Source organism: Pseudorca crassidens, chromosome 8 (genome assembly GCF_039906515.1).
Source record: "Pseudorca crassidens isolate mPseCra1 chromosome 8, mPseCra1.hap1, whole genome shotgun sequence".
NCBI classification, from domain to species: Eukaryota; Metazoa; Chordata; class Mammalia; order Artiodactyla; family Delphinidae; genus Pseudorca; species Pseudorca crassidens.
Window position 1 is genome coordinate 74,891,940 of NC_090303.1, and position 21,483 is coordinate 74,913,422.

Here is a 21,483-nt window from a genome sequence, read left to right on the forward strand (position 1 = left end):
GCTCCTTTCAGTTATTCAGTTTTGAGCCGCTGACCGTACTTTGGATCCACTGGGGTTTTTAAAGGGAAAAATTCTGTCTCTGCCCTATTGTGCATTAACTTATTCATTCCTTTATTCAATTAACATTTATTGAGTCCCTCCTTTGTGCCAGGCATTCTTTTGGGGATACCAAGATGAGTCAGACTCTGAAACGCTTTGAGAGAAACATTAGTGTGTGTGTGTGTGTGTGTGTGTGTGTGTGTGTGTGTGTGTCTGTGTGTGTGTGTGTTTATACACATATTCTCACAGATACATACACACACATGTATAATATATAGTGTGGATACAAGCAGTGGAAGCAGGAACAGAGTGTTATAGAGTGTTGCAGGTCACTAACAAATTAGTGAATCTGCTATAAAACTCTAGAAGTTTTCTTCAGAATTGGAATGGAGCATCATGTAATCTAACCAAAGGAAAGTGGTTTTCCCAAGGCCATATGAGTAGATAGTGAAAAAACGTGGATCAGAACCCAAGCTTTTGACTTCTGAATTTTCCTTATTGTGCCCAAAGTCTCACAAAAGACAAAGAGCCTTTATGGCCAGTTGCCCACATTACAGTCAAAAGTGAGAACGTAAAATGTGTATTTTGATGAAAGTTTTCTGTTCTATCGTTTGCACTTCTAATTGTTCACAAACAAGCAGCATTTTCACTTATAAGCTAGAGTATGACCTGTTAGAGAAAGGAGGAACTTGGGGTTAGTGGAAAGGCACGGTAAAGAGAAAACTAACTTTCATTGAGCAGTCAGGCACTATGTGTGGACACGTTGACCTCCGCTGTCACACTTAGTCCCTTTAACAGCCTCTCGAGGTCCTTGGTGTTCTCATTTTTACGGCCGAAGAGACTGGACACAGATTAATGACCCACCCAAAGTCATACAGTTGTCAGCCTGGTCAAGTTTGACTCATCCTGAGCTGTCACCTCCACCACTCCCCCATTAGGTATGGGCTATCACAGGGGGACTTTCACTCTTGTTTTCCTGATTATTGGCTCATCTGTTTCCCACCCTGGGTGGTCAGCTCCATCAGTGCAGGGGCAGTGCATACTTGGCTCACCTTTCTATCGCTGCTGCATGAGGAAGGCACTCAACATTTTGACCATGTAGAGCTGGGATTCAAACTCAGTTCTTGCTATTGCAAGGGGTCTGTATAAAGTTCTCTGAGATCCTCTTTGAAAGGCAACATAGACAAACAAAGTATCAAACATTACCTTCTATCCTTGTCTACATTGTGGACAGGATGAGAGCACATTAGAAGTCACTGGGGAAATCAGGAATTAATTTGTTCATGTAACCATCCTTCTGTTCATTCTTTGGTTCTGTTGATTCTTTCTCCAGTATTGGTCGAGTCTCTGATTGGCACAGCACTGCTAGGCTTGGTGCCTAGAAAACGTGTCTGGGCAGGGGTGGAAAGCAGCTGTGTAACGCATCACATGTCATTGTGGAGAGCCTGCTGTGTTCATTAAGTAGTTCCCAGTTTCATTTTGCCTCTCCCACAAAGGCACAATAGAAACCAAGGTAGAGGAGGGGATGGCACAAAAGGAAAATGCAACAATGCCACTTGTGTCCCGTGTATTAACTCTGAGTGGTCCAGGTTTTTGGTTTCGTTTTTAACCAAATACATGTACATTTTTAATTCCTCTGAAGTGTATGCTTTTTCGGACGGAGATTTTTTAGGAGGTTTTTAGTCAGTCATGAAGTAGATCAAATTCATAAAATAGTTCAAATGACCTTTTTTCCATTCTTCCTTGCCCTGCGAAATCAGCGTGTTACTGTTTGCACTTGCAAGAGTCCTGGACATTCGGCTCAAGCCACGAAGTTCTTGTGGAGCAGTGTCGTGTCTTTGCAGTGAAAGGGACCAGGCGGTGGGAGGTGAAGCTGGCCCGGCTCGTGCAGTGCCTCCTCCACTCTTTGCAGACCCCCACTGCTTATCGCACACTTTGCTGGGCCCCGCACAGCAGGGTGGACCAAGGATAGAATTGCAAACAGAAATTGTGCTTGCTTTTGTTTAGTGAAGCCAAAAGTCTTAATATTATTTTATGAACTTGATGTAAATGACAACTGACATGAGAATGAGAAATTTTAAGAGCACATAAGTGTCTTTACAATCCCAGGGGTTGGGGGCAGAGGACAGTACAGAAAGTGTGTGTGTGTTTGTATTCTTTCTTGAGTCGTATATAATCAGTGCCTTCACCCTCTCCAAAAAGACCAGAACTGATTAGAAGAAGGAAAAGACTAACTTGATGCACAAAATTTGTATGCATGCCAAGTCCTGGAGTAAAAACTATTTGGCATCTGACTGAAAAGACACCAAGCAGCCATTTGATGTCTATGGGTGAACACTCTCAAGATCTTGCACTCCTATATTTCAGTTAAAAAATTGCTCCCTGAAGTGCAAACTGACTTCAATTTTGAACAAAATTTAGCATTCAAATTTATAGCCACTTTGAAAACTGAGGGTTTATTTATATCATATGAACCTGAACAGATTCTTAATTACAGCAGCCCTAGTGCACATGGAGAATCTGGATTTCAAAAAAAAAAAAAAACTTCCACATAGGTTTTTCTACATTTTTGAGATGCTTTCATAGCAGCCATCATTCATGGGAAATAGTATTAAAATCCTGCCATACTGCAGTTTAAATTTAAACGCACTGCTTCCCAGTAGAGAGTTTAGTGTATCCTATAAAGGCACTAAATGGATTTTTTCGGTTTTGTAATTTTTTCCCTTCTCTTGCAAGCCTAATTCTACCGAGAGAGATGCTGGTCCCTTTGAGTAATCTTTGTGTGTTAACAACCTGTACAGGGAACTCCTCTCTTGCTTGTTGTAATGGGCAGAAGTCATCTTGGTTTGCATGAAAGAGAAGGTCTGATTGAACTAGGGTGAGCCTTTCATTTTAAGAAGAGTTAAAGTCTGGGGTGTTTTTAATGTTTTAATCTCTGTTTAAGAGGTTTCTGTTATGAGAGGAAAATTGATAACATTTTTACCTCAGCCAACTGGCTCTGCTCTAATCCCACGTTTATAGTGATTTATATTCTCCGTGGCAATGTGCTGTAACCTCAGAGTGATACCACTGTGGTGTAGATTGACTGCATTCCAAATGCTGGAATCACATACATAATGTTTTTACTTTTAAATAATATTCAGACACCAGAATAAATACCATATGTGCACTGATGCTGGTTACAATGGAACCTTGTCATTTCTTGTGAGGGAGAACATTCTTTGTTTCTGATTTCTGTTTGAAATAAGTATGCAAAAGATAAATATGTACATTGACAGCATTTTGAGAAGGCTCAGGTAATTGCACAGCTGAGGATGTAGCTAGGAGTCCTTGAAATGTAGCATTTAAGACTGAAAAGGCTGCTGTGTTGCCACCATCCCTTTTTGACACACATGAAGGCAAGGACTGTAATCTGACATTCCCAGTGTAGGGTTTAGTTTTTATATTTTATAGCTACAGCATGCTGTAGTTACCGGACATCTGTTGAAGAAAAATTACCTCGAGTACTGTTCATAGAAACAGTGAGACTAACGTGCTGATGACCTCGTAACAGGGAGAGTAACACACGTGATAACGGGAAGGGATGGATTGATTGGAAAGTCATAATTCAGTGTGAGACCTAATGTTATCTGATGCCACGAAACCAGAACTTACGTGGCCTGATATCATCAAAATACAGATAATCAATCTCTCCAGATCCATTTTCTCCCCACATGATGTTGAAGATTTAAAAGTTTCATAAAGTTTAGAAATACCTCCCAAGTCATGCATTTTTAGGTTCTTGTTTTCATCCATCTTGGTTGGAATTCTAATCCACCTAGACATATTTTTTAAATAGACATGCTAGAATGCCTTTCATATTTGTGCATCTGTGACACGATCCAACAAGTCAGTCCACGTTTGCTTCTCGGGGAAGCATTTCAATCCAGGTTTGCGTTATTACCATCAGGTGAGCTATATTGAATGAGTGCTTACGACGTTTTCGTAATATTTTGTAGATGAGGAAACCCTGGGCATTGGAATTGCTGGCTTTCCCTACTCCTCTGCACCCCCATCCCCACTCAGTTTTGTGAGGTTCTCCCAGAATATATAGTGTGAGGTTAATGTGTGAGGCATACCTCATAATGCATCTCTGACAGCTTATCTAGCACATGACTCAGAGTTTGGGTACGTCTTGCCTCCTTTATGGGAGCTATTTGTAGAAGTGTTCAGTGTGAGACCTAATGTTTTTTATAATTTTATAATGTGAGCCGTTATAAAAATGCTCAAAAGTCTCTTTGTGGACTTGAGAAGTTGTGAGACAAATATTGTACCTCTAACGTATTGTCTCTCCTTTGCAGCTTTTCGGATGATCCCTTATCCCTTGGAAAAGGGGCATCTATTTTATCCTTACCCCATCTGTACAGAAACAGCAGATCGTGAGCTGCTTCCATGTGAGTCTCCCCTCCATAATCCTCCCTTTGGCTGGTGAGGGTGGTGTGCCAAAGACTGGGATGGGAAGAGGTGGAAATGATAAATGTTTATGATGTTCCTTGTCTTTTATTACTCTTCTCCCAAACCCTGTCCTCATTTGATAGCATAAGCATTAAAGTGAGTTATGTGTGTAGGTTTGGCTTCCTGCTTCTCCACGTCTCTCCAGATTCATCAAAGGGAAAGACCCGCCCAGGTCTGAAATGTAGATGAAGAGCCATCATGTACTGGTTGGTCTGAGCGCAGAGACCCCTAGTTTGGGGCAGAGACCCCTAGTTTGGGGCAGATGCCCCTTGCTGGGCTGATCCACTGTGCGGGGCTCGGCCTGGGCTCTCCCTCTGGTCAGAGGCAGTCTGCACAGACCGGAGTCTGGAGGGGAGGCACTGGCTTCAGAGGGAGCTGCAGATGAGCCATGGGTGGGAGGGTGGCACGGGGACGCTGGCATTGTGGCCAGAGGCGGAGTCGTGGGCAGGGTGGGGCTGCCCTCTGCGGTGATGCGGTGCTCTTCGCCGGCGGGATTTCCCGTGGGCATCTCACGGATGGCGCACAGTGAGCTGGTGTAACGTGTGCAGGGCACACGTGCAGCCTCAACACTGTATATAGCAGGCGGCAGGCAAACCCTGCCCTCGAGGGCCTTACAAGCTAGCAGTCGGGGGGCCCATACCACACGTGGAAAGTATGATTTGGTTTACTGTAATGCAACATTGTTTTGACAATTCCGGCTAAATAGTTATTATCAAATTATACTGTGTATGAAGAGCATGTCCAGGCTGTTCATGTGGCCCTGACTTAGGACATACTTTCCTCCCTCAGATAATACGCTCCAAATCTTGGTTGCTCTCTCTTCCCCGTCCTCTCTTCTGCCACAACCACCCTGCACCAGCCCCAGCTACGTCACATCTCATAGCTGTAACATATTTAAATGCTTTGCCAGGAGGGCCAGTATAACTGTGGAGCCCTGAGTGTTGGCAGATTGTTTAATGCCCACGTTTTTGAGCTGGTCGTAAATCTCCAATGTAGTGGGTGCAAAACAAGGCTGCCGTCTCAGGTTGAAAGAGCAGGAGGCAGCTCTCTCATTTCTTTGCAGGACAGACCCACTGGGAGACATGTTACCTTGGGAGCTGGGAGACCTCAGAGGGGTGTGGTTCCTCACCATCTGAGTTTATTGTGGAAAAGCGTCGGGTGCCTCACTCTGCATTAGATTCGATTTCAGAAATCCCTGTGATGGGCCCATGCTCTACCTTTTGACTCCCCCTTCAGGGAGATCCTTGTTAACATTTACAGTTTCTGGTAAGAAAGGCAGTTTTCTGAAAAGTACACTTTTAAAATGTTTTAATTGAGTCCAATCATGTTTCCATGGGGATAGATTCACTATTAGAACAAGATTACAGTTCTTAAAAGAAACTGTCTAGGAATAATCTTTACAGTCCTGGAATAGAAAACTATTTTTCTATCTATAAATAAACTATCACGTTTATTTATTTGAATGCAGTGGTTCAAGTCTGATCTCCCCTCAAAATCATTGGGTGCTGAGGGTGAGGATGGGATGGGGGTAGGTGGCTTTACATGTTACCTGCGTGCTGCATGTGAGTGGTGTAGTGTCCACGGTGGTCCCGAGCACACGTCCACCCATGAAGAATCCTAGCAGGTTGACATCCCTGGATTCAGGTGCATGTGCTCGTTTGTGCTTTGTCCCTCCTTGGCCCTCTACACCCTCAGTTTCAGCAGAGTGGACTACTGCTTAGAGCTGAAAGGTCGAGGAAAGGCTTGAGACCTTGGATTTCCTGAGGAAGATGGAGACCCTCGAATCTTTTGGTTTGAGTGGCAGTGTAGTTCACACACAGCCTCACGGCTCCCCTCCACTGGGCCAGCCTCAGTTGCTTTTCTGTCTGTGTGGACCACTCGAAATTTAAAAGTTATGAAAGGCTCTAAAATCTCCCATTTTTGATGGATGGATGGTCCTCGCTGGATGTCTCTCTATCAGGGTGGCACCCTCCACTGACATAGTTAGATTGTACCAGGAAAAAATACAAGATACACTAATATCACCCTATCACAATGATTTAAAAATTACAGGAAAAGTGAAAACCTAGAGAGAGGATTTTTTTTTCAGTATACTTGACTTCGGATTTTCCAGGTTTTGTTCAATGAACATGTGTTTTATAATTTGAATAAAGTTTTGTTTTATTTGTGTTTGCTTTTGCAAAAGAAATACTGTATATTAGGCATAGATAGTGTTACTGTCCCTGCCCATGAGTGTGTGACATCCCCAAATTAGCCCTATCATGCCCTAGATAGAGTTCTGAAGGTTGAACGTGGACTTGGGGGAAGCAGATAGGCCACCAAAGGCTGGCTGAAATGTGGGCTCTTCTTCGTTCCAGGGCCCTACCTTTCTCATTTCCAGCAGGCTTGAGCCAAAGCTCTGCAGAGTCAGTCCCACCTACAGAAATTCCCTGAGAATGCATTTTACTGCAGCCCTAACACTTCCCTTTTGATCTTCTCCACAGCTTTCCATGAAGTCTCAGTTTACCCAAAAAAGGAGCTTCCCTTCTTTATCCTCTTCACTGCTGGATTGTGTTCCTTCACAGCCATGCTGGCCCTCCTGACACATCAGTTCCCGGAACTCATGGGGGTCTTTGCGAAAGCTGTGAGTATTTGCCAAGGGGGAGGCCGCAGGCAAGGGGCAGGGCAAGTCAAGAGAAGCAGCATAAGAGAAAGAGGGGAGCGTTGTGTAGAAGTGGACGTGCTTGTATTGATCCTTTGCATACTGTTCAATTTTCATTATCATCAGTGAGATCAAGGATTGAGGGTCAGAATGAGAAAGTGTAGCTTGTTTGTTACTGCATGCCTTGCCTATTTCACAGACACAAAAATTCTCAGCAGTTCCCCTAAAATAATGCATGAGGTCTAAAAGAATTAAAGAATTAAGGGAATCCTAGCAAATGAAAAATACTTGGGAGATTTTTCAGTTTTGTATAAATTGAATGACATCATTTCTAGTCTTTAGATATTGTAGGTCTTTCCTTCAAGAAAGATAGAATTTACATTTTCAAAGATGATTTAAATTTAAAACGTTTTAATGTCTACAAATTAAACGGCTTGTTTGGGGAATGAACTGAGAGGGTGTGAAGGGTGGGTAGTATTAAGAAGTATACGGATATGATATTTAGAAGTATGGAAATCCATTAAGGGTCTTTAAAGAGGGTTATGGAGAAGAGCTTTAATAAGAAAAGCCATCTGCATTGACAACCAAGAACCATTGTTTCCTTGATGAAAAGTGACCATTTCAGCTTGCACATGCAGTGAGGATAAGTTTACTGATTTTGCCACAAAGGAGTTTCAAACAGAAGGAATCAGGAAAAGAATATCGATTGTTTCCCTGGAACTCCATTCTGATTTCAAGGCGAGTGGAGTCAGCAAGGATGATTTCTAACTTGGCTGGGTTGATTTAATCCCTTTCCAGATGATTGACATTTTCTGCTCGGCAGAGTTCAGGGACTGGAATTGCAAGAGTATTTTCATACGTGTTGAAGATGAACTGGAAATCCCACCGGCACCTCAATCTCATCATTTTCAAAACTGAACTCATCACCCTTCTTCCCCCACCACCACAACTGCTCCTTCTCCTGTATTCCTGATCTCCGCCAGTGGCACTGATATCCACCCAGTTACTCAAGCCAGAAACTCAGCAGCCGTCCCAAACTCTTCCCTCTCTCACTCCTTATATCCTGTCTGTCTTGGCTTTCACAGTCTGTCGGCTCTAACCTCCTGAGCCACTAGGCATTCGGTAAATGTAATTCACCTCTTCTTCCCTTCCTTCTTCTCCCATGGCTGTCTCTTAGTTTGGATCTTTGTGATTTCTTGCCTGGACACCTGTAAGAGTCTTAACTGGTCTCCTTGCTTCCAGTCTTATCCTCTGCCAGTATTTCTTTCATACTGACAAAAGAATGATCTTTCTAAATTGCAAGTCTGAGCATGTCACTTCCCTGCTTGAATTTCTTCAGTAGTTTCCCACCAGCATCAGGATAAAGTTCCAGATCTTTAGCATGGCATACAGGGTCCTTTATGATCTGGCCCTTGATTTCCTCTTCAGCCTCATCTCTCTCCCAACTCTTGCACAGACACTGGTCTTGGGCCACAGTGAATTGCTCACCATTCCCAGATGCTTTTGTGAGCCTCGGTGCCTTTGCACGTACTGTTTGCTCTGCATGGAATGCCCTTCCCCATTATCATCAGCACTTGTACAGTCTACTAACGCCTCTTCATTCTTTTATACTCAGCTTCCTTTCTAAGTTTCTCCCAAGCTGAGTTAGATGTTTCTCCTCTCAGCTCCCACAGTATTCCATGAATACCTATATTACGTTTATTGTACTGTATTATAATTGTTAAAAACTTGTCTGACCCCCTTGTAGAATGTGAGCTCTTTGCGAGCAGGACTGTGTCTTCCTCATCTCTGTATCCCCAAAGCTTTGCACAGTGCCTTGCACATAGTAGGTTTTCAATAAATGATTATTAAATAAATAAATGGTAGTGGTTTCTGCAGAAAGAATCAGTGTAAAAAATTAGATACAGCTTAGCATTTCTTCTCTTCTTTTATAATGATGATCACAGACAGAGTTGAAAGGGACCTTAAACTGCCTTCAACAGTAACTTGATGAAGGTCATTTAGACTCATCTGGAATACTTTTAGCGCTGGAGTGTTCACCTGTTCAACATGGAAGCCCATTTCCGTACTGGATCACTCAGAACTCTTCTTGATACTGACAAGATCTGCCTTCCTTTAATTTCCACTTATTTCCTATTCTACTCTCCAAAACTATAATGAACAACTCTACTTCCTCTTGCAATTTCTTGAGGCAACTAATATATTCATGGCCACCTCTCACCTCTAACTTACTACCTTCTCTTTTCTTCAGGCAGAATGTCTCCAATTTCCTTAAGTCTTCTGTACATGATATGATTCCTGAACCCAGTATCACCCAAGCTGCCTCCTTAGATGCTCCCTAGTTTATGGGCCTATGCTATTCATTATTTGCTTCTATTCCCAAGCCAACCTTTGAGTTAAAGCAGTTACCAAAAGTCTGAATAGATTAGAGTGTCATGTAGTAAAATTTAAAATAAGAATACATTTACAACATTAGTCAATGTCATTCTTCATTGAACTAACAAGCAGCTCTTGGTGGGAATTCAGGATCAGGACAGTGATTCTCAGCCCCTAGTGTGCACAAAATTCACCTGGCCCTACCACCGGAAGTTCAGAGCCTTGAGTGTTAGCACCCGGGAATCTGCGTTTTTAAACAAGCCCCGCACCCCCCCCACCGATTCTAAGGATGGGGGTTGAGGACCATTTCCTTCAAAGAACACTGGTCTCAAAAAAGCCAGCCTTTGAGCAGCCGTTTGCAGGTGCATGGTGCGACGTCAGAGCTGTTGAGGTGACAGGTTTCTAGGAACCACCAGTTTCACCCCGGCTGCTCCTTGAAATCATCTAGGGAGCTTAAAAATTACAGGTGCCTGATCTCCCAATCCTGGGGACTCTGACTTAGTTGGTCTGGGATGCAGCCTGGGCATCTGAGTTTTCAGATGCCCCCGTAGTGATTTGGGTGTGCAGCCAGGGCTGAGAGCCCCTGTACTGAATAAAGTAACTACCTGAAACTGCGTCGCCCAGGGAGAGGGCTGGGAGGAATGGAGGGTAGTACATAGAATACGGCTGGGTGTCCTCTAGGTAAGGCTGTGTAGCCTCCAGAATATCACAGAGATGTGTTCGTTATGGATATTAGACCAAGGGCCACTCTCCTCATTTAATGTTCCCAAAGCTTTGTTTTTGAGTCAAGGACCAGATGATTAAATAAAATATAAATTTACCTTTATGGTCCTCGTATTTTATACTCTACCAAGGTGTGGTAGTTTGGTCAGCTACTCGTAGTTTTCAAAAGTAGTTTAGATAAATTTGCTTTTAAACCTCTGTCTGGAGGATCACATTCATCTTGCCCTTCATTAAGGTTTAGCAGTACTAAAACGTCTGGAGAGATTTCATGGGGAAGGAAGATGGATGGCCTGAAGGAGACAAGCCCCATCTCCCTCCTCCTTCCCCCCACTGCTCCGGCGTCTTCTCCACATTTTCACTCTTGTCACTTCATCAGGCCCCTCGTGAAGCCCCCCACAGGTTATCACAGCTGCCCTATAGGCTGCCTGCAACCATTTGCAGCTTGTGAAAATGATTTTCTCAGACCTCGCCTGAGATAATGTCCCTGGGATAATGACTCAGTAGATGGAGAGAGATTGCACTGCCACCCGCCAGGCTGCGTGCAGCTTGGGAACTCTCCAGTGTGTTTACATGTTGATATGCAGCCAGTAAGGAAGCCCGCAGCCAAGTGTGAGCCACTGGAAAATAGTAAAATGAGAGGCTTCAACTCTCTCCGCCTAATCTAATCTACCTCAATGACTTAGGACTAACTCTTCCTAGAATGTTTGGTTACCAAGATAAGGTTGCTCATATAAATAAGTGATCATTCCAAACCCAGCCCCTCACAGAATGTGGGAAGGTCAGCATGCTGACCTCTTCTGTTTGAAGGGCCCTGTCTTTCCTCCTCTGGTCTCTCTCCTTCCCTGAGATCCAGCCCCCTGACTTCTGACTCTTGTCTTCAACTTATGCGCCCTGACCTCTTTGAAGTGTGATATTGATTACAGTGAAATGTCAATTGTCTGATTGCAGTAGGGCACCTGGAACTTATTCAGATAAGCAGAGGCGTTTCAAGCGTTAAGGAAGCACGTTGCGAGCCATGACCTTCTTCTAAATAACGGTGTTTCGGGGAAAAGGAGGATCAGGCGACTGAAGTGTTGCTCTCTCTTTTTTATTAGTTCAGTTGCTTTTTCTCACCACAAGACACTGATTGAATTATGGTGCATTTTGGACCGTGTGTGTCTGCCCCCAGGACAGAAGTTTTGGACATTGAGACAGATGAGCTGTTCCAGGGTTGCCTGGTGTTGCTCATTCAGACTTCACTTTTCAGGCAATAAAATTTCCCAAGTCCCTAAGTGAAACTGTTGTTTCTCTGTGTGCATTGGTTGAGTCTTCGCCCAAAAAGTGTTGACTGATATTCAGACGTGCAAAGAAGCATCCTAAGTAAACAAAGGATGTTCCACCTAACTTTTTTTGTTTAATACCTCCTGATGAAAGCCGCTGACCTTTGGTTACTAAATGAAAAGGGCTTAACGGTTCCAGGCACCCCGTTACATTTTGCTGCTTCTTCTTTGTGGGCGAGGGTTGGGGAGGAGGTCTCGGAGAGCGCTGCTAAGGAGGAAGGTAACCTAGCAACAAAGGGTGCTCATCGCAACTGGGGTGCTGCGAGAGAATTAGGATCTCTAGGAAAGCGTTCAAGGCATTCTCTTCTCGATTGTCCCAAGGATAGAACATTCTAGATATGAGGGAGAGCAGTAAATGATCACATACATGGGAGGTATTAGGAGTTAATTCTCTTGTGGAACCTGGTCGAGAAGTACAGGTGTGTCCGGGGGGCCAGGGCTCACTGCATCTTGCTGCGCAGGGTGGAAAGAGGGGCATTTACAGACCACAAACTGGGCGAGGCCTGCCACTTAATTTCCAGAGGCCTCCCTTTTACGCTTTTTATCCAAGTCAGGTCAGTGACCAAAACTAAGCAAACAGACGGGCCTTTATTTTGAACCAGCTTTGTAACAACATCTCCATTCATTCTGCTACCCAAGCTGAGGCTCCCTGGTGTCCCCCCGTTTAGTGTATGAAGTCGCCCAGGGTGTAGACTTTGAGCGATTCCTGTCATCTGACCACACTGGCTCACGCTAATGCATCACTTGTTCCCACCTCAGTCACAACTTCGGTGGTTATAAATCTGTTTGGGATTAGGTGTGCAGGATATGATAACTTCACCAGCAAAATCCCCTTGTTCAGTGGGCCTCATCTTCCTGCCCCTGTCAGCATCCTCGGTTCATCCAGACTGCTTTAGCACCTAGCTCCTCTTAATGGAGCTGAGCATTACAGGCAAATGCCGTGTGTTATGGAGCCTTGACAATCTCTGATTACAAACAAATGAATAAACGTTATGTGTAAATAGTTTTAATTCTACAGTGTTACCATGTCGGTCTGATACAATCAGTAGACTTGTTCCATGTCATCCTCTCAGAACTAGGATTTTACGAACTCTTTCGGGGCAGCTCGGGCAGTAATTACTCATTCCTGGGCCTAGTATCTCCCACAATGCCTTCCAACCGCATCCAGCTCTGAACTGAAAAGGACAGGCAGCCCATTAAGTAGGGTGAGCATCCCATGTGGTACCGTGCACCCAACCAAGGATAATCGCAGAAGGTTGCCAGGCATTGCCCTGTATCTAACACCCACTTGAGGAAAGAGCCATCCTACCTTCACTCAAGTACTGACGTGGCTGCCTTTTTCTTAACTGCAAGTTCCTTAACAGCCTGGCACTCAAGGCCCTCCCCAGAGTTATGCTAGTTGCTTTTGAACTCTACCTCCATCTCTTCGAGTCATACCAGCTGCTTTCCCCTCTCTGTTCCAGCTGTTTATTGAGCCTGGAAGGCCCACCTGCTCACATGTCTTTCCTTACCAGTCTTACCCCATCTCTGTCTTTTCATACCCCAGCCATCCACTGGGGACTATTTCAGTCACCTCATTTTCAGTTTTTCCTGTTCCTTTCGACAAAATGGATTCTCTCCCTTTCCCGAACCTTCCTGGTGCTTTGTTTGTGCGTCTATCTTCTACTCTGTCGTGGTCTACCCGGTATTGTTACTTTGCTGGGTACAGGTCTTAGTGGCTCCCTTCCCCAACCCCTAGGCTTTGAGCTTCCTGACAGTGGGACTTTTGTCCTAGACGCTTTTATATCTCACCCAGTACCTAAGTGCCTTACTGAGTAAATATATTCAATTGATGTAAAAGATGCAGTACAGAGAAGGGTTCCGAACCTTATACTCTCTCGAGTTTTCGTTACACAAATCTCGCACTTGATGGTCCTGCCATAATGTGGTACAGGCCTTCCCAGTTTGCATTCTACTGGTTCTTTAAAAAAAAGAAGAAGAAGAAGAAGAAGAAGGACAGATTCTGAGGTCATGTAAATTTGGGAGACTTGCCTACCATACCCCTTCTTGAGGACCCGCAATCCATAGAACATGTGACCGGTAGAGGAGACTGTTTCTTCACTACATTCAGGTCTACTAATTTGTCTGGCCTCAGACCATGTTCCCCCTCTGCGTATGTACTCACGTCCTACAGCACACTTCTGTGGGAAATTCTTGGTGGTGTAGACTGTGCTGTGCTATGGGCAAGGGATTGGGACAAAGGACTCCACAGTACAAGAACCAGACATTAAACCCTAGCGAGACGATACCTTGGTTCTGAACAGAGAGCAAGGAAACCCATCCAAACACCCGTCTCGTGCCTGATTGGGTTAGGGCACCTCTTCTGCCAGATGCTGATGGCTTGTGGAGGGAGGCTGAGTCTTCACGAGAACATAATCAGAACAGACTTGAGATTATGTTAAATGAGTCTCAGGCAAGGCGCCTGACTTTCCTAAAAGGCACAGATAATAAGCATTATTCTCTACATGAAAAACAGAAAGGAATTCAGTAACCAAACGAAAGAGATCCCAAAGCTCTCCTCAGAGCAGCACCTTTTCCACAAGGACGTGTCGTCCATGGACTGGCCAGCTTGCTGCCCTCCCCAAGGCTCCCATGATGCTCACCACTAAGAAGGTAGTTCAGAAAAGAACATGGGCTGCAGGTGTTTGGGAGACAATAGGATCCCAAAGCAATTCACAACCATACGACAAACTGGACTTTTTTTTTCCGTTGTTGCCTTTTCCACTTAAAGTTCTATAACTAGGCAAGCAGGTGGAGAAGTTGTCACCATTTTTTTAACTCTTCTGCTCACTTGCCACCCATCTGTCAGTCCCTTTTGACGGCACTGGTCATCTCCATGGGCAGCCCTCAGATCCTGAAGGCTGGTTGGAGGGCCTCAGAACTGTGGGCAGCTGTCAGAGGAGTGAAGGGCCTGTCAGCCAACACTTCTCCCCCTCATCCATCAGAGCCAGGGGGGCGGGTGCAGAAGCTGGAATGTAGGTTTGTTCGTCAACCAATGTTTCCTACAAACATAAATATGAAATCTTAGCCTTTGGAAGCTTTTTATAATGCAGAGACATAAGATGAAAGCATGAGTTGGAGAGGTTCGTTTTGATGTCTTGAACAAGATTTCTCCTGACTTCTGCGCTTTTCTCGTTTGTTCGCAGTTCCTCAGCACTTTGTTTGCCCCCTTAAACTTTGTCATGGAGAAAGTGGAAAGCATCCTCCCATCCAGTCTTTGGCACCAGCTGACTAGGATCTAGGGAAGCCCACCCGTCCTTCCACTCACCTCACCCAGTGGGCTGCCACCATCTCTTCGTGCCAACTCCTCGTGGACTGCAAGAAAGCATGACTTTGAAAAAGGGAAGCCATTCCGAGATTTTAAAACCTTCATGGACTGTCTGTTCCATATTAAAAGCTGTTTTTGTTGTACAAAATTCATTGATGTTCAGTTCTATTATATTTTGCTTTCAGAAAAGAAAAAATAAACTTTTGTGTATTGCAGCAACCAGTTGTGTCTTCCAGCCCTAAAACTGTTGGTGTCCAAATAAACCTACAGGTTACATTTAATTAACTAAGGCCCCAGATCTGCTCAGTGCAACACAATGGTTTTCTATGCTAATGGAACTCCTTTCACCAGGCCCTCGGCACCCCTACGGTTGGTGGCTTAGAAAACAGACTCTCTTTGGCTAAAAAGTACCATCTTTTTCAGCCCCAAACTGTATGTCCTCATAGGCTAAATGCACAAAAGAAATTTCCAGCATGAATGACAGGAAGCATGAATGAAACGAAATGTATGTGCCATCCCAGGTTGTTCCAATTCAGAGACTCTGCTCATGGAATAGAACTCAGCACTGTGGTTCTAGGAATCATTTTACTTCTGCTTTCTGAAAACTTGTCGTGAGAAAAAAAGTTCTGATGAGAGCTACAGAGCCAATAGTCTATCGTAGGACCTGACCACTTTCAACATTGCCATTTTTTAAATGTTTTCTCATAAGGGTCATTTTTTTTTTATCATGTTTTCATTCTTGATGCTTGCGTGTGAGCGTTCTCTGAGTGTTTCCATGATCTGAACCATAGTGGTCGTTTGTCTTCACCATCTTTGAAAGCCTTCTACATGAGTCACACCTGCCAAGCATCTCTTTTTTTTTCTTTCTTTAACATCTTTATTGGATTATAATTGCTTTACAATGGTGTGTTAGTTTCTGCTTTATAACAAAGTGAATCAGCTATACATATACATATATCCCCATATCTCCTCCCTCCTGCGTCTCCCTCCCACCCTCCCTATCCCACCACTCTAGGTGGTCACAAAGCACGGAGCTGATCTCCCTGTGCTATGCGGCTGCTTCCCACTAGCTATCTAATTTACATTTGGTAGTACATATTAGTCCATGCCACTCTCTCTCTTTGTCCCAACTTACCCTTCCCCCCACCCCATGTCCTCAAGTCCATTCTCTACATCTGTGTCTTTATTCCTGTCCTGTCCCTAGGTTCTTTCATAACCATTTTTTTTGTTTTTTTTTTTAGATTCCATATATTATGTGTTAGCATACGGTATTTGTTTTTCTCTTTCTGACATACTTCACTCTGTATGACAGACTCTAGGTCCATCCATCTCACTACAAATAACTCAATTTCATTTCTTTTTATGGTTGAGTAATATTCCACTGTATATATGTGCCACGTCTTCTTTATCCATCCATCTGTCAGTGGACACTTAGGTTGCTTCCATGTCCTGGCTATTGTAAATAGAGTTGCGATGAACACTGTGGTACATGACTCTTTGAATTATGGTTTTCTCAGGGTCTATGCCCAGTAGTGGGATTGCTGGGTCGTATGGTAGTTCTATTTTTAGTTTTTAAGGAACCTCCATACTGTTCTCCATAGTGGCTGTATCAACTTACATTCCCACCAACAATGCAAGAGGGTTCCCTTTTCTCCACACCCTCTCCAGCATTTATTGTGTGTAGATTTTTTGCTGATGGCCATTCTGACTGGTGTGAGCTGATACCTCATTGTAGTTCTGATTTGCATTTCTCTAATGATTAGTGATGTTGAGCATTCTTTCATGTGTTTGTTGGCAATCTGTATATCTTCTTTGGAGAAACGTCTGTTTAGGTCTTCTGCCCATTTGTGGATTGGGTTGTTTGTTTTTTTTGATATTGCGCTACATGAGCTGCTTGTAAATTTTGGAGATTAATTCTTTGTCAGTTGCTTCATTTGCAAATATTTTCTCCCATTCTGAGGGTTGTCTTTTTGTCTAGTTATGGTTTCCTTTACTGTGCAAAAGCTTTTAAGTTTCATTAGGTCCCATTTGTTTAGTTTTGTTTTCATTTCCATTTCTCTAGGAGGTGGGTCAAAAGAATCTTGCTGTGATGTATATCATAGAGTGTTTTGCCTATGTTTTCCTCTAAGAGTTTGATAGTGTCTGGCCTTACATTTAGTTCTTTAATCCATTTTGAGTTTATTTTTGTGTATGGCGTTAGGGAGTGTTCTAATTTCCTTCTTTTACATGTAGCTGTCCAGTTTTCCCAGCACCACTTATTGAAGAGGCTGTCTTTTCTCCATTGTATAATCTTGCCTCCTTTATCAAAAATAAGGTGACCATATGTGCGTGGGTTTATCTCTGGGCTTTCTATCCTGTTCCATTGAGCTATATTTCTGTTTTTGTGCCAGTACCATACTGTCTTGATGACTGTAGCTTTGTAGTATAGTCTGAAGTCTGGGAGCCTGATTCCTCCAGCTCTGTTTTTCTTTCTCAAGATTGCTTTGGCTATTTGGGGTCTTTTGTGTTTCCATACAAATTGTGAAATTTTTTGTTCTAATTCTGTGAAAAATGCCATTGATAGTTTGATAAGGATTGCATTGAACCTGTAGATTGCTTTGGGTAGTAGAGTCATTTTCACAATGTTGATTCTTCCAATCCAAGAACATGGTATATCTCTTCATCTGTTTGTATCATCTTTAATTTCTTTCATCAGTGATTTATAGTTTTCTGCATACAGGTCTTTTGTCTCCTTAGGTAGGTTTATTCCTAAGTATTTCATTCTTTTTGTTGCAGTGGTAAATGGGAGTGTTTCCTTAATTGCTCTTTCAGATTTTTCATCATTAGTGTATAGGAATGCAAGAGATTTCTGTGCATTAATTTTTTATCCTGATCCTTTACCAAATTAATTGATTAGCTCTAGTAGTTTTCTGATAGCATCTTTAGGATTCTCTATCTATAGTATCATGTCATCTGCAAACAGTGACAGCTTTACTTCTTCTTTTCCAATTTGGATTCCTTTTATTTCTTTTTCTTCTCTGATTGCTGTGGCTAAAACTTCTAAAACTATGTTGAATAATAGTGGTAAGAGTGGGCAACCTTGTGTTGTACCTGATCTTAATGGAAATGGTTTCAGGTTTTCACCATTGAGAACCATGTTGGCTGTGGGTTTGTCATATATGGCCTTTATTATGTTGAGGTAAGTTCCGTCTGTGCCTACTTTCTGGAGGGTTTTTATCATAAATGTGTGTTGAATTTTGTTGAAAGCTTTTTCTGCATCTGTTGAGATGATCATATGGTTTTTATCCTTCAGTTTGTTAATATGGTATATCACATTGATTGATTTGCGTATATTGAAGAATCCTTGCATACCTGGGATAAACCCCACTTGATCATGGTGCATGATCAAGCATCTCTTTTTACTTAAGCAAAAGAGAAAAATAAATAACCTTGACTCCTCTATCTGAAGTGAAAACTACCTCTATTCAAAATCTCAGTGTGGTGCTGTAAAAAGAAAGGACTGTCCTTTACATGGCTTATTTTCCCTTTTGTTTAGAATCCTGAATCTTTCCCCATGAGCATTGCAATAGGCAGCGTTCGGGAAAGCACCACACCACGTCCCCTTCGCAGCTGGACTTCCTGCCACCTCCTGGTCTTCATCCAAGAGCAGAGTCAAGCAGGCAGGTAAGGTTTAGGTGCACAAGGGCTTTTCGTGCGCTTTGGGCAAACTTTTCTCTCTACCTCCTTCGTGCAAAGCCATGGGGGACATGTGCAGTTGGCTGCTGCTCTTAGTAAACTATCTCAGAAGAGGTTGAACCCCTATATCCACATCTAGTGGTACTGCTCTTGGGAGCAGGGGCTGTGTCTGCTTTGCTTGCCTCTTTACCTCTTCGTCCCCCAGCACAACTCTTGACCTGGAGTAGATGCTCAAATGATCTGTTAAGCAAATTGATGCAGTATGTGATAGGTACAAATAAACTTTTATTCACGTTCAGAGTAGAGAGATTGGTTCCAGCAGAAAAGGACCAGGGAAGCCTGAGAATTGGAAATTGGAGCTGGAAGAAAATGTAGTAATTATTTAATACAATTATTTGATTTAACAGATGGGGAAACCAAAGTCAAAAAAGATTTCGACCTGAGTTTGGACTAGATTGCGATAAGTCTTAAATGAAAGGTTCGAGAGCCCATAGGCAATGGTAAGTGGAAATGGCCCATCATGAGTTGTTGTTGGAAACCCCAGTTGCAGGAAATGCAGCAAAGAAATGTAACACAAGGATTTAAAAGCACCTTGTGAATTTAGCAATGAGGACTAGAGCATTTCCACGGAGAGAGGAGGCAGAAGTTAGGCTTTGACGGGTACAGGGAGTGAATGGGAGCCGCGAAGGTGGAGAAAAGATGGTGACAGAATGAAGACACAAGGGGGGATAAGGGGCTGTTGGAGGGAATGAGTCCACGGTCCAGGAGAGGAGCTAATCACGTGAGCTAATTCCTTTCTTCCACCTCTCCCTTCAGCTGCTGTGCTCAACTCTGAGAGCAACCGTGACTCACTCTTGCCATTCTGACCTCCCTGGGCCAGGATGCCAGGGAGGGTGCTGTCTTCCCAGCACTGCCTTGCTTTGCTGCCCCTGAACACAAGCATTCAGGTCTTTTTAAGGTTTTTTTGCAAACCTATGGAGAGGCAGAATGAGAGCAACCAGTACATCAGAGCAATTTTTAAGGTGATCGATTTTACACAGTTCTTACATTTCTTGCCTAAGGTCCAGAGTTCCTGACTTAATAAGATGGCAACTGGAATCCAAGTTGCATTTCTGCCTTCTGCTTTTGTTTCTATATAAGGGGACATCGAAATCCATTCTGATGGGCTTTCCTCTATAAAGACACTTCCTCCCAGCTGGACCATAAGTGTCGCATAGCCTCACCTTACGTGTGTTTGTTGGAATACAAATGTAAACATTGTAAATTAAATACTAGCAGATTGGATCTAGCAGTGTATACAAGAAGACACAATGTGACCAAATGGGAAGGTTGATTTTTTTTTAAACTTCTTTTGTCAGTACTTCAGTATAAAAGTCAGTCTGTCTTTATACAAGAATTGGGGAGCTTTCGATATTTTTATATGGCCCAGAATAATTAAACACTGACATTACCTGCTCTTCAAGGATTAGATAAAACTCAGACATGAAACATCTGATTTTAGTGTTTTGTTAATTGTAGGTCTTTGATCACCTTTTTACTATCTGCAATGGTGACTGGTCTGTGCAGATACTCTACTTCTTATGTTTAGCTGATTGCATGTTTTCTAGGAAATTACTGCTTTCTCTAGGCATCAAATGTGTTACCACAAAGTTACATGTGTATTTCATTTATATTATATATTCAATCTCTCCTGTATTTGTGATAATTTCTTTTCTCATTCCTAATTTTGTATATTTTTGCTATCTTTCTCTGTTTTTTCCCTCTTTAATCAGCTTCACAAAGTTTACCTTAAAGTTTTGGATTTACTGATGCATTCTTTTCGTTTTGTATTTTATTATTTCTTCCTGGTTTCTCTTGTTTATAAGAACTATAATTTTCCTAATTCCCTTAGGTGAGTACTTGGTACATTTTTACATTCTTTTAAGAAGGAGGTATTTAAGGCTATGAATTTTCCTCTACAAGTAGCTTTCTTGTTCCATAGATTTTGCTATTAAGCGTTCTCCACTCTTTTCTAGAAATTTATGTTTTAGTTTCTTTTTATCCAGGAGGGATCACTTTGGGGACATTTTCTAATAATTGGTTCTCCATTGCTGCCTTCAAGGGATTTGTTTTTAATGTTACTCTGCAATATCTAATGAAAACATCAAAGATGTTCAACCACCTACCCCCAAATACAGTAAACCCTGACACCTCACACCCATGTACTAGTTCCAAGTAAACTTTTGATTCCTGTTTCCAACATTTTTTTTTAAATTACATCTTTCTTCAGTGTGAACCTTCAGGGTGATGTTAAAATGTCTAAACCATGTTTATGTCACTTCCACTGTTCTGTTGTTCTTATTCTCCCCTCCCCATGGCCATGCTCTTCACCAAGCAAAGACGAGTTCACCTCACATATTTGGCTTCTACTCTGCTATGTGACAGCTCGGGCTGTATCAGGAATTGAAATGTAAAAGGAGGTGGCAGGGGCTAGACAGGGGCTTGAAGGAGCTGGTCTTGAAGTTCTGGCTTTTGAGGGTCAAGAATGGCTGAGGCCAAACAGGCATTGACTGAAATGGGAATGTCCAAGCAGAGGTGGACTGGGCCTCTATCAGGAATGCTCTGGAGAGCACAGGGGACGGAAGACCTGCAGTTGATAAATGTGTCTCCTTCAGAATAATAGCTATGATTCTCCAGCAGGAGCAAAGAGCAGAAGGGAAGCAGGTTCTCTTCCCCTCTTTCTCCAGCTTGTCTCCTATTACATCCAGCTCCAGTCCAGTTCATAGTCCCTTGGATCCTCAGCCTTGAAGCTGAGGAAGAATAACTTGGAAGAAAAACTTAGGAAGAAAAACTCTGGAGTCGAACACCTCAATTGACCGTCACCAAAAGGCAAGCAAACTTCAAAGTGGGTCTGTGTTTGTCCAGGGAGG

At 43.0% G+C, this 21,483-nt stretch overlaps 1 protein-coding gene across 5 annotated transcripts in view; it reads left to right on the plus strand.

Annotated features, from left to right (window-relative positions):
- The window catches only part of ST7 (suppression of tumorigenicity 7), a 254,173-nt gene extending 239,055 nt beyond the window's left edge, over nucleotides 1-15,118 (plus strand). For 3 of the 5 annotated variants that reach the window (XM_067746806.1, XM_067746808.1, XM_067746810.1), the window contains 3 exons: nucleotides 4,380-4,472; nucleotides 7,017-7,156; nucleotides 7,973-9,034. In XM_067746806.1, coding sequence (XP_067602907.1) covers nucleotides 4,380-4,472; nucleotides 7,017-7,156; nucleotides 7,973-8,092 — 353 coding nt within the window. In that variant the 3' untranslated portion in view covers nucleotides 8,093-9,034. Of the gene's footprint in view, nucleotides 1-4,379; nucleotides 4,473-7,016; nucleotides 7,157-7,972; nucleotides 9,035-14,777 lie in introns of those variants that run through there. The other 2 variants (XM_067746807.1, XM_067746809.1) reach the window with 1 other exon arrangement.
- Nucleotides 15,119-21,483: the final 6,365 nt, after the last annotated feature.